Here is a 15057-nt window from a genome sequence, read left to right as displayed (position 1 = left end):
GGGAGGGTAACAAGGGAAAGTGTTCAGTGCAGATCAGTAAGCACCAGCCCACCCGTGCTTACCTTGCTCCCAGAGACCCGGTCCCTCTCGGGATGGTAGCAAGGGCGCCGTCTGAGCACTAGTGACTGGGTTTTACCCCTTTCTCCTGCTCTTCCGGCCTGCTACTCTGTGCTACGCCCGTGCTTACGTTGCTCCCGGAGACCCGATCCTTCTCAGGAGGGTAACAAGGGAAAGTGTTCAGTGCAGATCAGTGAGTAAGCACCAGCCCGCCTGTGCTTACCTTGCTCCCGGAGACCCATTCCCTCTCGGGAGGGTAACAAGGGAGCCGTCCGAGCACTAGTGACTGGGTTTTATCCCTTTCTCCTGCTCTTCCGGCCTGCTACTCTGTGCTACGCCCGTGCTTACGTTGCTCCCGGAGACCCGGTCCTTCTCAGGAGGGTAACAAGGGAAAGTGTTCAGTGCAGATCAGTGAGTAAGCACCAGCCCGCCCGTGCCCACCTTGCTCCCGGAGACCCGGTCCCTCTCGGGAGGGCAACAAGGGAGCCGTCCAAGCACTAAAGAGGGAATAAATAGCACAGATACAGAGCTTCCAAACAGTAAGGAAGTCAAGACAACTGCGAGATAGAACTAAAAAAAGAAACCAAACTCACTGCCATCGAGTCCACTTCAACTCATAGCAACCCCTCCTTGAGTTTCCAAGGCATTATCTCTATATTAGTAGATTGCCCAATCTTCCTTCCAATGAGTGGCTGGTGGGTTTGAACCACAGCCTAAAGTAGTCAAATGCCTTAGGCACTACTCCACAGATGGTTCTAAAATAGGGAACAAAACCAGAGACTACAGGGTAAGCTCAAAGAAAAAATTATAAAACTTTTAATCAAAATGAAAAAGAGGAGAGACAAAAATATTTAACAAATACTAAAACAATAGCAGTGAAGGAAATAACAAAATTCATAACCAAAATAAGCTCAGCACTGAAAATTATATGGAACAAAGAAATCAGCAACACCATGCTTCCTCTTGCAGTTTTCCCATTTTTTTCTTTAACTAGTCTTTTACTCTTGGTATTTTTCCTCATTCTTACCTCCCCAAATATTGTGGCTATCTTGTTTTCTCTTTTTCTCATTATCTTTCTTTTATCCTCCATTTAATATATTTTGAAAATTTGTCTTCTCATTTATTTTTATTTATTTATTTATTTGTTTTTGTGATGGTTCCTGTTTGCTTATGCAGTTTGAGATTTTTGTTCTCTTGTTTTAATTGTTTTGGTGATTTTTTTGTGTTTTTGTTTGTTTGTTTGTTTTTGTCTGAGTAGGAGATAGCAACCATTCCCATACAACCCAACCTTACCTGCACCTCCTGCAGCCCCACCCACAGAAGGAGGGCCACCACTTGGCGTTTGCACCAACTGACTAATGACAGATGGTGGACAATAGCAGTTCATCTCACCTTCAATGGCTATTTACAAATAACTCACAGAGATCTGTGGACACATGCTCATTCTCTATCACACCCACAAGGAGACAGGTGGTGAGTGCCTCCCTGCTACCAACTAGTGAATAGAGGAGCACAATACCCTGCTCACACAGATATAGCAAACAAAATAAAGAAAAAAAAATCTAGGGTAAATGACACCACCATACAATCAAAAACTCAATATAAATACAACACCACAATGTCTCAGGGACAACAGAGCATCACATACACACACACAAAAAAAAAAGCAAGATAAAGTAATAGAAACAAGGAACCATGATATCAACCCAGAAAATATCCCTGAGGAAGAAGCAGCAATGGAACTCCCTGACAAGGAATTCAAAAGAATTGGGTACCTTCAACAAATTGAGAGATGTATGAAGGAATATACTGACAGGACCAAGAAAAACACTGAAAAAATTAAGGAAAAAACAGACAAAACTCTAGAATAACTCAGGAAAACAATACAAGAACAAATTGAGAAAATAAAAAATCAGAAATTCTATAAAAACAGATAGAAATCTTGATTAATACTAAGATTTCAGAAATAGATAACAAATTGAATGGGCAAAGGAGTAGAATCAAATCAATGAAAGAGAATTTATGAGACTGAAGACAAATACCTCAATACTACTTTGTTATGGCATCAATCACACAAAACAAAAAAACAAAAGGAGAAAGCCTAGGATTCATGTGGGGTACCATAAAGAGTAATAATCTACATGTAATCAGAATTCAAGAACAGGAGGAGACAAATAAAATCACAGAGAAAAGTGTCAAAGACTTGTTGGAAATGGATTTCCCTAACACGATAAAAGATGAAAATAGATCCATTCAAGAAGTTCAACAAACCCCAAACAGGATAGACCCCAAAAGAAAATCACCAAGACATATCATCATTAAACTTACCAAAACCAAAGACAAAGAAAGAATCCTGAAAGCAGCATGGAGAAAATGAAAACTTACCCACAAAGGGCAACCAATAAGATTAAGCTCTGATTTCTCAGCAGAAATCATGCAGGTGAGAAGGCAATGGGATGATATACATGTTGTTGTTGTTCTGTGCTGTCGAGTCAGACCTGACTCATAGTGACCCCTCCTTGGGTTTCCGAGGCAGTATCACTACGGAAGTAGATTGCCCCATCTTCCTTCCAAGGAGTGGCTAGTGGGTTTGAACCACCAGTCTTCTGGTTAGCGGTCAAGTGCCTTAGGCACTATGCTACCAGAGCTCCCGATGATATACACAAAACCCTGAAAGAAGAAATTTCCAACCAAGAATTATGTACCCAGCAAAATCATCCCTCAAATATGAGGGTGAAATTATAGTATCTAAGGCACTTGACTGCTAACCAGAAGGCTGGCGTTCAAACCCACCTGCCACTCCTCAGAAGGAAGGTTGGGCAATCTACTTCCATAGTGATACTGCCTCAGGAACTCAAGGAGGGGTCGCTATGAGTCGGGGTCAACTCGCCAGCACACAACAACAAAATAAGCAGTACTTAAGGGAATTCACTGAAACCAGACCAACCTTACAAGATATGCAAAAGGAAGTCCTTCAGACAGAGAACCAACAACAGCAAAGAACAACACATGATGACACAATTCAGAAACCAAGCCAGTTATAGAAGTATTCAAAGTAAAATGAGCTTACAAAACAGTAAACAGGGAGCCAGAGACATCAATTGGTAGATGAGGGCATCAACAAACCAAAAAGAGGGAATGAACACTGTAGTTACAGAACTTCTAAATGGTGATGAAGTCAAGGTAACTGTGAGATAGAACAGACTGTTTTAAACTTTAGAAAGAAAATAATAAATCACATGGTAACTTCAAAGAAAAATAATAAGCCTTTACATCAAAATAACAAAGAGGACAAGTACAAATATTTTGCAAATACTAAAACAACAGCAAATAAGGAGATGATAACATGATTCATAAACAAAATGAGCTCAGCTCCGAAAATTATACGGAACAAAGAAATCAGCAAACCATGAAAAAACACATAACAAATAACATCAATAAATTCACACATCAATAATTACACTTAATGTCAATGGTTACATGCACCACTCATGAGATGGAGATTTGCACACTGGATAAGAAAACATGATTCATCAACATTTTCTCTAAAAGAGATTCACCTTGGACATAAAGAAAAAAAAAAGACTAAAAATCAAAGATTGGAATAATTACATGTTGATGCTTGTTCACTGGTCACTGTTTGTCTCCAGTAACAAACTGTAAACTCCCAACAGACATGGACTTTGTCTGTATACCACTGCATGGCCAGTGATTGTTAAATTAATCCATTTAACAATAAACCCTCGTTAAATGGATGCATAAGTATGATGCTCAGGATACAAGTATGGCCTGGAAATACTGGAGTGCAGGTGATAAAATACCTATAAAAACAGATAAGCTCATCTTTGGGAAGTATAGAGTTGACAGAGAAGAAGACCTCTGATCAATACCTGAAGAATCCCAACATTTGGAGTTAGAAAAGTTGTTGTTATTGATAGGTGCCACCGAGTCAGCTCTGACTCACAGCAACCCTATGTACAATAAAACACTGCTCAATCCTGTGCCATTCTCACAATTCTTACTATGTTTGAGCCCCATGTTATACCCACTATGTCAATCTATCTCTTTAAGTTCCTTCCTCTTTTCCACTGATCCTCTACCTTACCGACTATGATGTTCTTCTCCAAGGACTGGTCCATTTGTACACTATAACATATACGAAGCACATGAGACAAAGTCTTGCTATCATTTTTAAACAGCATTCTGGCTATACTTCTCCCAACACAGATTGCTTCGTTCTTTTGGCAGTCCATGGCATATTCAATATTCTTTGCCAACACCGTAATTCAAAACATCAATTCTTCTTTGGTCTTCCTTATACACTGTTCAGCTTTTGCATGTATATGTTGTTGTTGTTGTTATTTGCCGTCGAGTCGGCCCCGACTCATAGCGACCCCTCCTTGGGTTTCCAAGGCAGTATCACTACGGAAGTAAGATTGCCCAACCTTCCTTCCGAGGAGTGGCTGGTGGGTTTGAACCGCCAGCCTTCTGGTTAGCAGTCAAGTGCCTTAGGCACTATGCTACCAGAGCTCCTTGCATGTATATGAGGCAACTGAAAACATGATGGCATGGGGCAGGCTCACCTTTGTCCTCAAAGTGACATCTTTGCTTTTTGACACTTTCAAGGGGTCTTTTCAGCAGATTTTCCCAATGCAATACATCATTTGATTTTTTTTAACTGCTGATGTCACAGGCATTGATTGTGGATCCAAGTAAAATGAAATCCTTGACAACTTCAATCTTTTCTCCATTTATCATGATGTTGCTTATTGCTCCAGTTGTGAGGATTCTGGTTTTCTTTATGTTGAAGTATAATCCATACTAAAGTCTTTGATTTTCATCACTAAGTGCTTCAAATTCTCTAAATTTCAGCAAGGTTGTGCTACCTTCATGTCTCAGGTTATTAATGAGTCTTCCTCTAGTCCCAAAACCATTCTTCTTCATATAGCCTAGCTTCTCAGATTATACTCATCATAGAGATGGAATAAGTATGGTGAAAGGATTCAACACTCATGACACCTTTTCTGATTTTAAACTATAGAGTAATCTCTTTTTCTGTCCAAATTACTGCCTCTTGGTCTATGCACAAGTTCTGCGTAAACACAATTAATGTTCCAAAATTCTCATTTTTTACTGTGTTATCCATATTTTATTATGATCCACAGAGTCAAGTGCCTTGGCACAGTCAATAAAATACCAATAAACATCTTTCTGGTATTCTCGGCTTTCAGCCAAGATCCACCTGACATCAGCAGTGATATCCCTCCTTCCACATCCTGAATCAGGCTTGGATTTCTGGCAGTTCCCATTCAATGTAGTGCTGCAACCAATTTTTAATTATGTTCAACAAAATTTTGTGTATGCTATAGTTCAATAATATCCACATTCTGTTTGATCACTTTTCTTTGGAATGGGCACAAACATGGGTCTCTTCCAGTCAATTAGCCAGAAAGCTGTCTTCCAAATTTCTTAGCATGAACAACCAAGGGCTTCCAGTGTTGCATTCATTTGTTGAAACATCTGAATCCTGTCAATTCCTGGGGCCTTTTTCTTTGTGGATTCCTTCATTGCAGCTTGGACTTCTTCCTTCAATTCCATCAGTTTTGATCATATGCTACCTCATGAAATGGATAAATATCAACCAATGCTTTTTGGTACAGTGATTCTGCATATTCCCTCCATCTTGTTTTTGATGCTTCCTGTATCATTATGCTCATAAAATCCTTCAATATGGCAACTCGAGAGTTGAATTTTTTTTTTTTTTTCAATTCTTTCACCTTGAGAAAACACAGGTATTCACAGAAATTACATCAGGAATGATATTCCTCATTCCATGGCATCTTCTGAATCTGGCTTCAATATCTGACAATTCCCTGTGAATGTACTGCTACAACTGTTTTTAAATTATCTTCAACAAAATTTCACTTGGGTGTGATACTAGTATTACAAAAAGGGGAGAAAAAGGCAAAGGAGACTGGGAATGAGATAGCATTTGCACTGAGATCTGAAAGATGAGAATGATCTAGTCAAGAGAAAAGTATTCCAAGTAGGGCAACCTGCATGTGATATTAATATTAGGGAAGTTAGAAGAGAAAACGGCAAAGGAGAATTAGAAAGAGCAGTTAGACAAATCAAAGAGAAGGCAAGGAAGGAGTTTGTTTCAAGAAGTGAATGCTGCCAACGGGTCTAGTAAAATGTAAACAAAAAAAGGATCCTTTGCATTTTGTTTCATGGAGGTAAATGATGACTTTAGTAGTCACCAGTACACCATACATTGTATAATCTCATGACAAATTGCAGAGTAAGTCCAAGGTGAAGAAGTAGAGCCATTATCTACCTAATATTTAAATATTGAAAGGCAACAGAGGGATAAGTAATAGTTAAAGAACTTGGTAATCAAGAAAATGATCTTGAACACTAGGAGATAAAGAAAGTGATACATCTGAATAGCACAAGATTCCAAATAATCAGTGGAGGCAAACTTTCACAATTCTAAAATATGCCAGTCCACACAAGTAAACCGAAAAGTACTTAAAGAGTTGGGCACATTGTGAGCACTCAATAACTTTAGTCGCTGTTGCTTGTTTTATAAACTGCCTCTTCATTAGACTTTTAAGTGTCCCAGTGAGGGCAGGGGCTATGTCTGCTTTATTCACTGCTGCATTTTCAAGACCTAACACAGTGCCTGGTACAAACCAGGTGCTCAATAGATATTTGTGAATGAATCCAGAATTCTGAATACAATCTTAATGCAATAGCCACCTTGCTTGTCTCTCTTCTCCAACACATTGTTTTCTTACTGTGTGATAACTATTTCCCTTAAATACATCAAAAAAAAAAAAAAAAAGTTAACTATTATGAGTACTACTGTCATTATGTCTTGCTTCCCTGCCAGACTAAGTTTCTTGCAAGCCAAACTTATATCCCCTCATGCAATGACATGCTCAGTGTCTGCAGGAAGTAATGTTAAATAATCATGACCCTAGATAAATGGCTTCTTACTAAACAGCTATGCCAGGTAATTCACAAGAGAACCCACCAGTGGACCCCACTCCCGAGTGCTGGGCGGCCGGAGCCGGCGCCGTGGCCGCCACCACGGCAGAGGGCGCCACAGAATCCTCCGTAGGCTGACGCCGACAGCGGTCCCCGCCCCCAGCCCCGCAGTCACCTGCAGCGGCTGCACTCAGGCCTTCGCTCGGCTGACTCCACCGGTAACTTCCAAAGCCCGTCTGCGTTGGCGCCGTCTGCCTCCGTGTTCAGGGTAGCTACCGTTGGCGCCTCGCCTCCTTCCAGCTCCTCCTCCTCGTTCCGGGTCTGACAGTTTGATTTCTCACACGTCCGCGTTACGTGGTCCCCGGGCGTTCGCGCCTCTTTCTGCGACTCCATAGCAGGCGTTCAGGTCCAGAGGTCGCATTGAGGTCTCTCTGCCGGCGGGGGGCGCCAAGCGCCGGAGAAACCGGCCCGTTCTACCCAGCGCTACGCGCGCACGCTACGTACATGGGCGAGAGGTGGGCCGGGGGCGGAGCCGGGGGCGGGGGCGGGTAGGGTGGAGTCCGAAGCTAAAGCTTGAGTTCCCGCCCCGCTGCGGGACACGAACTATCCCGTTGGTCGTTGCCCAATAGTCCATTTCACCTAGAACCAAGAAGTAAAGCTTGAGCCTTGCTGTGTAGCATGCGATCATATGTGACGTCACTGGGACAAGTAAGGGAATTTGCCCCCCAGAAGGACACCAGATAACAAACCTAAATAGGATTCGCTTAATTTCATACCTTAAAAAATGAAAATAAAATGAAATACTGAATCTCCGCCTTAGAATGGCGATTTAAGGAAGGTTGGATTCCCAGCGGGGATCCCACAGTGAGTGTTCGGGTAGTCACTGTAGGAGCTGATTTACTTGACAGTTAACTTGCCAACAAAAGAGAGCCTGTAAGGACTAAAAACCAGATTCACGACTGGTTCGTTTCATTATATAAATATCTTGCTCTAGAAGGACGGAAACTTGTGTTTCTTGGTATTCGCAGCAACAAACACTATTTTGCATTATTAAACCAAACACTTGCTAAATGAATGCAGTTTTTAAAAAATAATTTTGTTTTTGCTAAGAATATACCCAACAAAAACATACACCAATTCAACAGTTTCTACATGTACAATACGATGACACTGATGACATTTTATGAGTTGTGCAACCATTCTTACTCTTCCGAGTTGCTCCCCCAATTAATATAAACACACTGCCCCCTAACTTTCCTTTCTAATCTTTTCAGTTTCTGTTGTCAATTTGATCTCATATACGTAGTTTTCAAAAGAGCGTAATGCGTAATAGTAAAGACATTATTTTAACTACTTCACTACTGTTTAGTTTTAAGAGGACTTCAGACTTAAGATTATTTTAGGGCAATAGTTTCAGGTATTCATCCAGCTTCCATGACACCAAAAAGTCTGCAGCATATAAAAATTTGAAATTCTGTGCTGCATTTTACCCATTTTGATCAGAATTCTACTATAGACTCTTTTGATCGAAATGTTCAGTAATGGTAGCTAGTCTCATGGTAAAGGAGGCAGTTTGTTTAGTGAGCCACATTCCATTTTCTCCTCCTGTTCCTGACTCTGGTGCTCCCTTTGTGGCTCTAGGCAAATAGAGACCAAGTGAATTAAGATAGAAAAGAAGCACTAAAACTATAATTAGGCCAATTAAACGGAATGGTTCATGAAATCATGACCCTAAATTTCTAAACCAAGGAACCAAATCCCATGAGGTATTTGGTTGTACATAAGCAGCCTTAGCAGCTACTCTTTATTCCTGGTAGCAATTACATTAATTATCTGTGCAAATCTACCCTTAATCAATGTGATTTTTCCATCCCTGAACCAAATTTCAGTACTCCATAAGCAGTACTCCCCTTTTTCCCCCTCGTTCCAATGCCTGATAACCACTAATAAACTTTAGTCTCTATGCATTTGCCTTTTCTTCTCTTTTTATGTAAGTGAGGTCATATAATATTTATACTTTTGTGATTATTTCACTAGCATAATGTCTTCAAGATCCATCAATATTGTAGCACTATCAAAATTTCATTTCTTCTACTGGCCAAGTAATATTCAATTGTCTGTATATACCACATTTTGTTTGTCCCTTCATCTATTGATGGGTATTTAGATTGTTTCTGCCTTTTGACTATTGTGAATAGTGCTGCAATGAGCATTGGTGTACAAGTCTCTGAATCTCTGCTTTCAAGCCTGTGAATATTCCTAGGAGTATAATCGTTGGGTCATATGTTCGTACTAAGGAGTTCTGGTGGCACAATGGTTAGGCTCTTGGTTGCTAATTGACAGGTTGGTGTTTGAAACCCACCAGCCACTCTGCAGGAGAAAGAGGAGGCAGTCTGTTTCCATAAAGATTTACAGTCTTAGAAATCCTATAGGGCAGTTCTATTCTGCCCTATCGGGTCACTATGAGTCAGAATTCAATTCCATGGCAATAGGTTTTTGGAAGATGACAGTTCTATTTTTTTTTTTTTTTTTTTTGCTGTACCATTTTGCATTCCCACCAGCAATGGGTAAGTGTTCCAATTTTCCCATATCCTCATCACAATTTGTTATTTTCTGTTTTTTATTTTATCTTAACCATCCTACTAGCAGTAAAATGGTATCTGATTGTGGTTTTGATGCATCTCTTTGGTGGCTAATGATGTTGAGCATCTTTTTATGTGTTTGGTGGCTATCTGAATGTCCTCTTTGATTAAATATCTATTCAAGTCCTTTGCCCATTTTATGACTGGATTGTCTTTTTATTGTTAAATTGTCTAAGTTTTATATGATTTTTGGTTATTAGACTTTTATTAAATACATGATTTCTGAAGATAGACTCCCAGTCTGTAGCTTGTCTTTTCACTTTTTTGGGGAAAGTCTTTTGATGAACAAAATATTTTATTTTTTTATGAAGTCTCATTTATCTATGGTAGCCATCTTTTGCTGTTTATAGTTTTGTTATTACATTAGATAATCCATTGTTAAAAGCTAGGCCCAACAATATTGTCCTTGCACTTAAATGAATAAAATTTTAAAACTATGTAATGTCCCTAGGATCAGATGACAATAGGAGGGCTGGACTCAAGTACAATAGGGTTTTATGGATGAGAAAAATGAAGCCTTGGACAGGTAACTACCTTGCCCAAGCTTTTACAGCTACTAGATAACAGCAATATTGCCCAGCACCTCAGTGTTTTGAAAAGCTAAAATGAAGTCCACATTAAAAGGAACGCGAAATGCTACTTAGCCAAAATGAGTGATGCTTTTCACTTATTAATGTTTAATGTTACTTCTACCAATGTACTACATTGACACAAAGAATTATTCAAACTTAGTTTTCATCAGTCATCTGAGTTAACTTTTCCAATCATAATTACTTGATTCAAGAACTGTGAAGGACTAAATATACAACCAAGTAGATTTACCAGATCTACAGTACTAAAGCAATAGTATAGTTCCTAAAATAGCATAATTCACTATTAGATTTTCAGTCATCTTAAAATCAAGCTGGTGACTAGAGGGGTGTTATTTACAACTGTCCTACTTCTTTTCCTCTGGAAACAGTATCCACTTTTCTTTTGGAATATCCCAAAGTAGTGACAGAAAAAAAAAAAAAAAACTAAAAGACCTTCCACTGATGAATGCAGGTAGGAGAAAGAGCTAGCCACTTATGCCATTTACAACCAGTGGACAAACAACACAGAGATTGTAGGAAGGGGAGGGAATCAGAAAACAAATCTTGCCTGCAGATTGAGGTAGGACCACCAACTCTTTAATGGCCAAAATTACCTTGAGTGACTGCCTTTATCAAAGGCAATTAACAACAACCTTTAAATAAAAGGAGCTGCTCATCTCTAGTTTTCAGAGATGAAATGTGCTGAGTCCCAACTGTGTGGCATGAGAGAGGAGATGAGTCATGATAAACCTGCTTATCCTTGGCTTCTCTATCTTAGACCATACATCAGATAATTGAACCTTTGTTTTTGTTAGGTGCTGTTGAGTCATTTCCAACTCATAGCAACCATATGTACAATAGAACAAAACACTGCCCGGTCCTGCACGATTCTCAGTTACTATGCTGGAGCCCATCGTTGCAGCCACTGTTAAATCCATCTCATTGAGGATCTTTGTATTTTTTGCTGACCCTTTAGTTTACCAAGCATAATGTCCTCCAGGGATTGGTCCCTCCAGATAACATATACAAAATGCGTACAACAAAGTCTTGCCATCCTCACATCTAAGGAACATTCTGGCTGTACTTTCTCCAAGGTAGATTTCTTTGTTCCTCTCGCAGTCCATGGTATACTCATTATTCTTTGCTAACACCATAATTCAAATACATCTGTTCTTCTTTGTCTTCCTTATTCATTGTCTAGCTTTTGCATGCACATGAGGTGATTGAAAATACCATAGCTTGGGTCAGGCGTACCTTAGTCGTCAAAGTGATACCTTTGCTTTTTAACACTTTTAAGAGGTCTTTGGCAGCATATTTACCTAATGTAATACATCATTTGATTTTTTTGTCTGCTGCTTCCATGGGCATTGATTGTGAATCCAAGTAAAATGAAATCCTTAACAACTTCAATTTTATCTCCATTTATCATGACTTTGCTTATTGGCCCTGTGGTGAGGACTTTTGTTTTCTTTATGTTGAAGTGTAATCCATAGTGAAGACTATAGTCTTTGATCTTCATCAGTAAGTGTTTCAAGTCCTCTTCACTTTCATCAAACAAGGTTGTGTCATCTGCATATCACAGGTTGTTAATGAGCCTTCCTCCAATCCTGATGCCATGTTCTTCTCTATATAGTCCAGCTTCTTAGATTATTTGCTCAGTGTACAGAATGAATAAGTATGAGGAAAGGATACACTCCTGAGGCACACCTTTCCTGATTTGAAACCATACAGTATCCCTGAATGAATGTGTTTTGATCTATGTACAGGTTCTGTATTGAGCATAATTCAGTGTTCTGGAATTCACATTCTTCACAATGATATCCATAATTTTTTATGATCCACACAGTTGAATGCTTTTGTATAGTCAATAAAACACAGGTAAACATCCTCTGGTATTCTTTGGGTTTCAGCCAAGATTCATCTGACATTAGCAATAATATCCCTCATTGCACATCCTCTTCTGAATCCGGCCTGAATATCTATCTGGCAGTTCCCTGTTGATGTACTGCTACATGCATTTCTGAATTATCTTCAGCAAAACTTTATTTGTATGTGGTATTAATGAAGCTGTTCTGTAATTTCTGCATTCTGTTTGATCATTTACTCTATCCTTCAAATATATTCAAAGTCCAATCCTTCTCATTTCTCCTACTACATCCACCTTAGCTCAAGCCCCCATCATCTCTGGACTAGATTATTGCCATAGCCACATAGTTGATCTCTCCCTGCTCCATCCTTGTTTCTCTATAGTCTGTTTCCCAGAAATTTAGCCAGAATCAAAAAAACACCCACTCAGGAGGGATACAGCCAGAGTTGGGAGAAAGGAGAGTCATGTTTTCCCCTCTAGAAAGAAGAAAGTTTACCCAAAATCCAGACTTATAAACTCTGACTCTGAGAAGCCTGAGCAAATCTATCACCCACCCAGCCAGCTGCTACTTAGCATAGAATGTTACCAGCCCAGAACAGACAAAGCCAAGATAAAACAGTTTACCAGTGGATGAATGTTGAAAGATAACTGACTGACATGTTAATTTGTTTTGTTTATCCTTCAACCCCAAGTAGATTTACTTATCCCACAACTGGATTGTGCGTCTTTGTCTAAAGGGGTTTTTGGTGATAAAAACTGATTGAAGGCAACCTTAGCAACATGTTTAGGGGGTGGAGAGGCAAAATAAGTATCTCTGAATAAAGGCGAAAAAAAAAAAAAAAAAAAGGCTAGAGTGGAAATTTCTTAGGACTGGGAAAATGACAAAGGGCAATCCTTATCTTACCTGCACCCACCTACCACAGTGTTCCAGGCAGGAGACAGAACCTCTACATTGGGAAAGTAGGGAAGAATTCGTGTGCAACTAGAAGGGTGAACCCTAGACACTATGTTTCCCAGGCAGAGTCTGCTGCTACCACCAGAATACGGGAGACAAGGAAGGCAAGGACAATGTCATCTCATTATAGCCAATGGGGACAGAAGGTATGAGGGGCCCTGATATTTCGCACATTGTAAAACCCTTAGAACCCGGTGTGTTACTGGTGGGGAAAAGGCCTCTGTGTCTGAGATTGAATATGTTGCCAATTAGCAGAATGAAGATTCCTCATTGGTAAACTTTGATTTAAATGAAAAAAAGAGGTGACATTTCTTCTTGTATTAGTTTTCTATAACCACAAATTGAGCAGCTTAAAACAACAGACATTTATTATTTTATAGTCTGTTAGGTCAGAAATCTGAGCTAAAATCTAAATATTGACAAGGCTGCTGCTTTTTGGGAGCTCTAGGGAAAAATCCCCTATGAGGCAGTTCCACTCTATCCTATAGGGTCACGATGAATCGGAATCAACACAATGGGAGTAGGTTTTCAAGGAGCTTTGGTAGCATAATGGTTAAAGTATTCGGCTGTTAACCAGAAGGTCAGTGGTTTGAACCCACCAGCTGCTCTGCGAGAAAAAGATGAGACAATTTGCCATAAAGATTTATAGCCTTGGAAACCCTCTGGTGCAGTTTTATTCTGACCACTGTCCTACAGGGTCTCTATGAATCAAAATTGATTAGATGGCAGTGGGTTAAGTTTGGTTTTAGGAAAGAACCCATTTCCTGGCTCATTCAGGTTTGTTAGCAGAATTAAATTTTTTGTGTTTATAGGACTAAGATCATCATTTCCTTGATGATTATCAGCTGAGGACTATTGCCAGCTTCTGGAGACCACCAATATGCCATGCCTCATTGTCTCCTACCACCATCTTGAAAGCCAACATTTGCTGTCAGTACACTCATAGCTACAGATTTCTTTCACCTCTTCTTTTCATCAACCCTTCTACATTTAAGGACCCTATGATTGCAATGTGCTCACCCCAATAATGCAGAATAATCTCCTCATTTTAAAGTCAAGTAGTTAACAATCTTAATTATATCAGTGAACATAATCCTCTTTTGCTGTATAACCTAATATTTTCACAGGTTTAATACTATGGTGCTGTTATAAATTGAATTATGTCCCCAAAAAATATGTGTTGGAGGTTGCAATCAATGTTATGAGACAAAATGTGTATGAACTGACGAATGGAAAACAAATTTGCTCTTTAAACTTTCACCCAAATCACAATGAAATAGTTTTAGATACATACATACATACATACATACATATGCATGTATTGTAAATTCTAACCCTTATACCTATGGCTATAATTCCATTTGCAAATGGATTTTCCTTATTAGATTAATGAGGCAATCTTGACTGAATCTCTTTTGAGATGTAAAAGGAGCAGATTAAACAAGCAGAGATGGGGGAAGATAGATGGCACACCACATAAACATCACCATGTATCAACACCCTTCCCCGAGAGCTGGCAGAGAGAAACCTTCCCATAGAGCCAGGGAGCTCTGGTGGTGTAGTGCCTAAGCCATTTGATTGCTAACCAGAAGGCTGGCGGTTCAAACCCACCAGCCACTCTTCAGAAGGAAGATTAGACAATCTACTTCCATAGCGATACTGCTTCAGAAACCCAAGAAGGGGTCACTATAAGTTAGGATCAATTTGATGGCAGTGAGTTTGATTTTGGTTTTTAGAGCCAGTGCCCTGAATTCAGACTTCTAGCCTTTGAAACTCTGATGACACAGAGGGTAAGGCATTTGGCTGCTAACCAGAAAGTCGGCAGATCTAAACCCACCATCTGCTCCTCAGGAAGAAGATGAAGCAATCTACTTCCGTAAAGATTTACAGCCTTGGAGACCATGTGAGGGGTGCTATGAGTCAGAACCACCTTGATGACAGAGGGTTTGGTTTTTTTTTTTTTTTTTTTTT

The 15057-nt window shown here is 39.6% G+C and overlaps 1 protein-coding gene across 1 annotated transcript in view; it reads right to left on the bottom strand.

Moving 5' to 3' along the window:
* Positions 1-7443, bottom strand: part of DTWD2 (DTW domain containing 2) — a 363240-nt gene extending 355797 nt beyond the window's left edge. Inside the window, exon 1 of the mRNA XM_007949164.2 lies at positions 7226-7443. Coding sequence (XP_007947355.1) covers positions 7226-7443 — 218 coding nt within the window. The remainder of the gene's footprint in view (positions 1-7225) is intronic.
* Between the last annotated feature and the right edge of the window lie 7614 nt (positions 7444-15057).

The sequence above is a fragment of the Orycteropus afer genome, unplaced genomic scaffold (assembly GCF_000298275.1).
Source record: "Orycteropus afer afer isolate SDZICR_OR568_19922 unplaced genomic scaffold, OryAfe1.0 scaffold00240, whole genome shotgun sequence".
In the NCBI taxonomy this organism is placed as follows: Eukaryota; Metazoa; Chordata; class Mammalia; order Tubulidentata; family Orycteropodidae; genus Orycteropus; species Orycteropus afer.
Note: the sequence above shows the minus strand (reverse complement) of the source record. Positions and strands in the feature narration are given on the sequence as shown.